At 36.2% G+C, this 6,056-nt stretch overlaps 2 protein-coding genes and 1 long non-coding RNA gene across 4 annotated transcripts in view; 2 read left to right on the plus strand and 1 right to left on the minus strand.

Annotated features, from left to right (window-relative positions):
* LOC107634279 overlaps positions 1-155 on the plus strand; it is a gene marked incomplete in the record, with an annotated part of 1,993 nt that extends 1,838 nt beyond the window's left edge. Inside the window, 1 exon segment of the mRNA XM_016337823.2 lies at positions 1-155.
* Positions 1,255-3,927, plus strand: LOC107629960 (riboflavin synthase). Of its 2 annotated transcripts, none has more exons than XM_016332930.2 (3): positions 1,255-2,038; positions 2,554-2,821; positions 3,620-3,927. In XM_016332930.2, the coding sequence occupies exons 1-2, from the start codon at positions 1,430-1,432 to the stop codon at positions 2,803-2,805; spliced, it is 861 nt and encodes a 286-aa protein (XP_016188416.1). In that variant the 5' UTR covers positions 1,255-1,429; the 3' UTR covers positions 2,806-2,821; positions 3,620-3,927. The 2 variants fall into 2 exon arrangements, with proteins under 2 accessions (XP_016188416.1, XP_016188417.1); XM_016332931.2 differs by lacking the exon at positions 3,620-3,927 and adding an exon at positions 3,301-3,540.
* LOC110270003 lies at positions 3,979-6,019 on the minus strand. Its single transcript, XR_002358941.1, has 3 exons — positions 4,352-6,019; positions 4,209-4,252; positions 3,979-4,061 (listed from the first exon to the last, which is right to left on the minus strand). It is a non-coding gene; the product is annotated as an uncharacterized LOC110270003 (long non-coding RNA).

The following is a 6,056-nucleotide window of genomic DNA, read 5'->3' on the forward strand; positions in this document are numbered from 1 at the left end:
ACTTGTTTGGGATGTTGACTTTGTATTTAATTCTTTGGGTTCCTATCAATTTTGTAACTGAGAAAAAGATTTTGTATTAGGCAAACTTCAAATTCCATCGTGTTGCATAATTTGCCATGAGAAGAAATAAAATGTTAATGTTGGATAATGGTACCTGTGATTGCTCCAATGTTAAATAATTACAAACTTTGATTATTTAAAATATAGATTTGCAGTTGATGAGGATGTCTAGCTTTAATTTTGGTTGCCCACGGAATTTTTTCATGTACGGTGAACTTCAAATTTCGGACATCTGCTTAAGAGGACGAATGGGATGACCATTCGAATTATCCAAATTTTTTGTTGATAATTATTTAATTTTTAAACCATTTTTTTTAATTATGGGTCAATTTTCAAAACCTAAATATATTTTACTAATATTATTATAAAAAGTATGTGATATACTAAAATACAGAAAAACATGAAAAAATATCATTATAAAGTAGTGACTTACCTAACATTGCATGATATAACTATGATAAAGCGATTTAAATATAACATGATTTAACTTGAAACCTAACCCATCATTTTATACAGAGGGGGAGTACCAGGAGAGGAGAAGGATTGAAAATAGGGGTTAAGATATTCCAAAAGTTGGATGTATCTACTTAGAGAAGTAATTTCAAATAAACATGAAAAATCTAATTTTCTATCTTCAAATTATATTCTTTACTTATTTTTTAATTATAGAATTATATTATTCTTATAATTTTATTATTTCAATTTCATAAACTATATTAATATTAACAAAAATAAAAAGATGTTAAACAAGTATATTGTTACTTCATTATGAATATTTAGATTCTAGTCTCTAATTTGCCATGCTTGTATTCTTGTTTAATAAACTCATTTTTCTAGAATTGCATAATTTCTAATTCATAGTTTTTATCAGCAAATTCTACGTTGTTGTATAAAGAAACATATAATAATCATAATATGCTCTCTAGATGCCTTTTTATTTCTTCTATTTTTATTTATTGATTGATCATAATCCTTTTAATGTTTTAATAAAATGTATTTAAGAATTATTTTTTATGTTGAGATGTTATTTCCTTAAAAAACATTTGTGACTTTCTACTTCAATTCCAATGCACTTAAATAGTTTAGTTCATGATTAGTAGAATTTTATTATGGAAGAAAAACAAAAATAATTTAATAAATAAAAATATATTTTGATAATGTTTTAAGGAAGCTTTTTTCACTATCCAGCTTCATTCACCAGCCAATTGCATTTGCCCCCTTGTCCCTTAATCCCTCATTCCTACCCTGTTTTCACAACTCTCTATTTATCCGCCCCCGGTGTGTGTTGTTCTTGCTGTTTGTTTTCCCTTGCCTCCAGTAGGAAATAAAGAACCAAACAAATAAAGCAGCACACTTGAGCCAACAGAACATGGCATCGCAAATGGCGGCAGCAGCAGTAGTTCCATCTTCTATTGTCTCCACATCCACAACCCCCGAAATCACACCATCAACATACACCTCTCTCCTCCTTTCCAAAGCCCATCACTGTCGCCGCCTCGCGTTCAATCCAATCTTAAAATCCTCTCCACTCCGCCTCACGTTCTTCCCCAATAAACCCAGATCCACCCTTCTCCTCCGCCGCACCAATGCCACCACACCTCAAACTCGATGCCTCTTCACCGGCATCGTTGAAGAATTGGGAACCGTCAAGCAACTCGGCAAGGCCCCACACGGTGGCTTCGACATGGTAATTGCGGCCAAGACCGTTCTTGAGGGCGTTAACCTCGGCGATAGCATCGCCGTTAACGGAACCTGCCTCACCGTAACGGAGTTCGACGCCAACACGTTCACCGTTGGATTGTCGCCGGAGACTCTGAGGAAGACCTCGCTGGAGGAGCTGCAGGGCGGATCGCTGGTAAACCTGGAGCGGGCGTTGACCCCTACGAGCCGCATGGGCGGGCACTTCGTCCAAGGTCATGTGGATGGCACGGGTATCATACTCTCGAAAGTTCCTGAAGGTGATTCGCTTTGGATCAAGGTAAAAAGTTAGTTAGGCAGTTATACTATATTGAAAGCATGTAATCATAATTATTCACTTCAATTTATAGTTTTGAAATATTCTATAAAAATAAAGAACCTGTGATTGTGATTTAGTATGGGTTAAATGTACTCAAGGAGCATGAATCTACCGTTTATATGGCTTGACTTTCTGTTGGCAAGAATTCTGTCTCATACTCCAAATATTGAAATATTGAAAGATGCATTCTGTTCTGTCTGTATATTTTTTACGCGAAGTGTTTTGTGGCACAAAGAAACCTTACTCGAATAGTTAGGAATGCATTATTAATCATAGAGCTCATCATCATGTGTAGAAGTAAAAATGGCAATTATCAGTGTTTAAAATTTTCATGTGTTATATTAACGAATTATTGAGCAGTTTTGCTTCTTCGTTGTGTTGTAATGGTTTGCAGTTTTATCCAATTTCACATATATAAACATGGTAGCGAGAGTGATGGGATGATTTTAAAAAATATATACTGGTACTGATAGTAGGTAAAGGCCGAGAAGGAGTTGCTGAAGTATGTGGTGCCAAAAGGATTTATTGCAGTGGACGGGACGAGTTTGACGGTGGTGGATGTGAATGATGGAGAAGGATGGTTCAATTTCATGCTTGTGGCGTACACGCAGCAGAAGGTGGTTATTCCATTGAAGGAAGTTGGCCAGAAGGTGAACCTGGAGGCTGACATTCTTGGGAAGCAAGTGGAGAGGCTACTTAGTGGATACATTAACATTAGGAGCTCTTGATGCAACTCCTGAAAAGGTAACAATGCTAATGCCGCTCTGCTATGTGCTGGACTGTCTTGTTTTTCCATAATGAATAGCTAAGAAATTTGGATGCATTGGTGGAAAAAACGTTAGACCCTAAAAGAGTATGCTTGGAAAAAAATTTTCCCCTTTCTATAATACTCTAAAGACAAAAGGAGTATTTTTGCACTACCAATTCAGCTTTGTAAGTCATTCGCACTTTCTATTTCCTAATTGCTATTGATGTTGGTACACTTTTAGTGCTAAAGAGCAAGGGAGGGCATCTAAAAATTTCTTTTAGTGAAACGATGTTTTCTTTAGTTCTTAGTGTGATTGTTTGCGCTATTGTGTTGGAAGGAAATGAAATTATTTTGTTTGTTGTTGAATGCTGAATATTTTCGTTCGGTTGTTCTGGCAAAGTCAGGGATGCATCGATGCATAAATAAGCATCAAACTGGAAATAATGTTGTATGCTATTTCTGTTATTTTTTGTAGAGTCCGTGTGCAATGCTAGACATGAATTATCGGAGCTTATGACGTATTTCTATAGACTATAGTCTATGGTCTTCTCTCTGTACTCTGATAAATTGTTGACGTAAATTTGATTTTAGAATAAGCAAATTATTTGTACAAGCTTCAGTTGCAAAGTGTTTGTAGTTAAGCTTAAAAAAATGAACTTATGCTTGGGCTATTAATATATATAAAGGCAGTAAAAGATCTCGCAGTTGAACTGAATTGATACACGATTATGATATATGATTATTGATTGTGGTTTTCTTTTCATCTTTGTGACTAATTTCTAAAATTTGACCAGCCTACATAATTGCCTTGCCAAAAACAATGTGGAGGGCACATGCGACCATCAAGTTTGTATATCCTACTGATTCTGCTGAGGGTAATAGTAATTTGTTGCCGCTCAAATTACCGAGCCATGGTACATTTGCGGTCAAGTTTACTGTTGTCTCTGCTCATAGTATCACTGGGTTCTTGGTTGATTATCTCATGTTTTACTCTGGAATTTTTTTTCAGATTCAACTGTATAATTTGCATTATTTATTGATTGAGATGCTGAGAGATAAAAATTCTTCATGATTAAACTTCAATTTTAAGAGTTATGACTTATGACGACGGTCTTTTATGATTTTCTGGTTTTCATGGCTTGGGAGTTGTACAAATTTTCTGGTTTCTTTTTTTTTTGTCATTGGATTGGACAACCCCCAATCCTAGGTACACAATACACCCACACACTCCTCACACTTTTTACCACATTTTTCCTCAATTGCAATCTCTAGGATTTGAACCTTAGACTCATTGGCTTTGGGTGTTTCTTTTTTTTTTTTTTGGTCGGTGGATTGGACAACCCCCAATCCTAGGTACACAACACACCCACACACTCCTTACACTTTTTATCACATTTTTCTTCAATTGCAATCTCTAGGATTTGAACCTTAGACTCATTGGCTTTGGGTGTTTCTTTTTAACACACTCACACATTCCTCACACATTTTATCACATTTTTCCTCAATTGCATTCTCTATATTTGAACCCTAGACCTTGAGGTGGGGAGGGGGGAGAAATGCCATTAGAGCCAAAGCTACATTGGCGCTTTGGGTGTTTTTAATCCAGGAAAAGTGGTTAATATTAGTGGGGCTTATCATGTTAGTCCAATATGCAATGGGCCCTAATCCTAAAGCCCATTTTATTTCTGCATTTGGGTCACTGTGGGGTCTGGGTAGAGGATGACAAGGTAAATTATCAGTGGGAGTGACAAATGTGCTGCAGCCTGCCAGCTTGGCCCGCTTAACCCACCAAAAGAGGCGGGCCGGATTAAACGATTGAGTCACCTAATTTGCACCATTTATCCCGCGAGGTTTGGCAAGTCGGGACAAACCCATCACGCGACCACTTCTTTCTTTTTCTTTTTATTGTCCTAGCTCATCCCATTTAAAACCCCCTTCTCTCTTTTTTGCTTTTTAAAATTATTATAGTCAAACCTTTCCAAATCCAAAATCCTAAAAAGATCCACCATAACCTAAAAGTCTAAAACCCTCAACGCCTTCCCCTTCCAGCCAGGCAGCTGCCACATTCCACGATTTCATCTCCCAGCCTCCTATGTATTAGGCTGTGTTTGGTTAGTGTCTTTTAGACACAGAGACACAAATATAGATACACAAGTAGACATAGATACATATATATACAATTTTTTTTTATCATGTTTGGTAATGATATTTAGAACACAATTCTCTAATTCAAATGTTTATTTTATCTTAAACATGATCATCACTGTTACCATTATTATCAGTTATTTTTACTACCAATGCTAATTTTTCAACTTCATCCCAAATCAATATCATTAACAAAATTTAATCACTACTTCAACAATTTAAATTAAAAATTGAAACATAATGAAAATATTAGCAATTATTTTTTAAAAATCAAACACTAGTCCAAAAAAAAAAAAAAAAAGAAATGAGGATGAGAGGGACGTAATGAGGGTTGAAGAAAGTACAGATCTAACAAAAAAAAAAAAAACAGAAAGAGCTGGAATAAATATGGAAAATGATGGTGGTGAAGCCGTGAGATCGTGGCAGTGAAGCAGTGAGACCCATCACCGCCATGAGACCTGTGATGGTGAATTAGTGATGATCCGCGATGGTGGGGCGACACGATCTGCGATGCTGGGCTGTGAGGGGGTGGACGGTGACGACGTTGCGACTGATTCAGTGGTGGGCAACAGATCTTGAGTGACAACGGTGATGGTGGCAGAGGGAGAAGTGATTGAGGGGAAGAGGATAGATAGAGGCAGAAGAAGAGGGAAGAGGGAAGGAGAGGGAGGAAAAAACGTATTAGGGTTTAAGGTTAAAATTGGAATTTAAAGGAAAAAAAATTAGTGTCTTAGTGTCTTAACTTATAGATGGTACATAAATTTTGTGTATTTATGTCCATCTATGTCTTCTCGTGATTAAATTTTGTGTCTCACCAAACTAAACAAAGGACGTGTGTTACCGTGTCCATGTTTTTAAGAGACATGGATAGTAACCAAACGCTTTCTTAGATTACAATAGTGTCATGGCCTACAACAACATCATGCTAGCACCCACATCTTCTCCAAGTCAGGGACGGACCCAAGTATAAAGAAGAGGAACTTTATAGAGACTTGTATTACTATATAATACGAATGAAATAGATACTAGATAGTTCGCTAAATACTAATGATTATATATAAATAAATGTATATATTTGAAACAAAT

This window comes from Arachis ipaensis, chromosome B03, assembly GCF_000816755.2.
Source record: "Arachis ipaensis cultivar K30076 chromosome B03, Araip1.1, whole genome shotgun sequence".
Taxonomy (NCBI): Eukaryota; Viridiplantae; Streptophyta; class Magnoliopsida; order Fabales; family Fabaceae; genus Arachis; species Arachis ipaensis.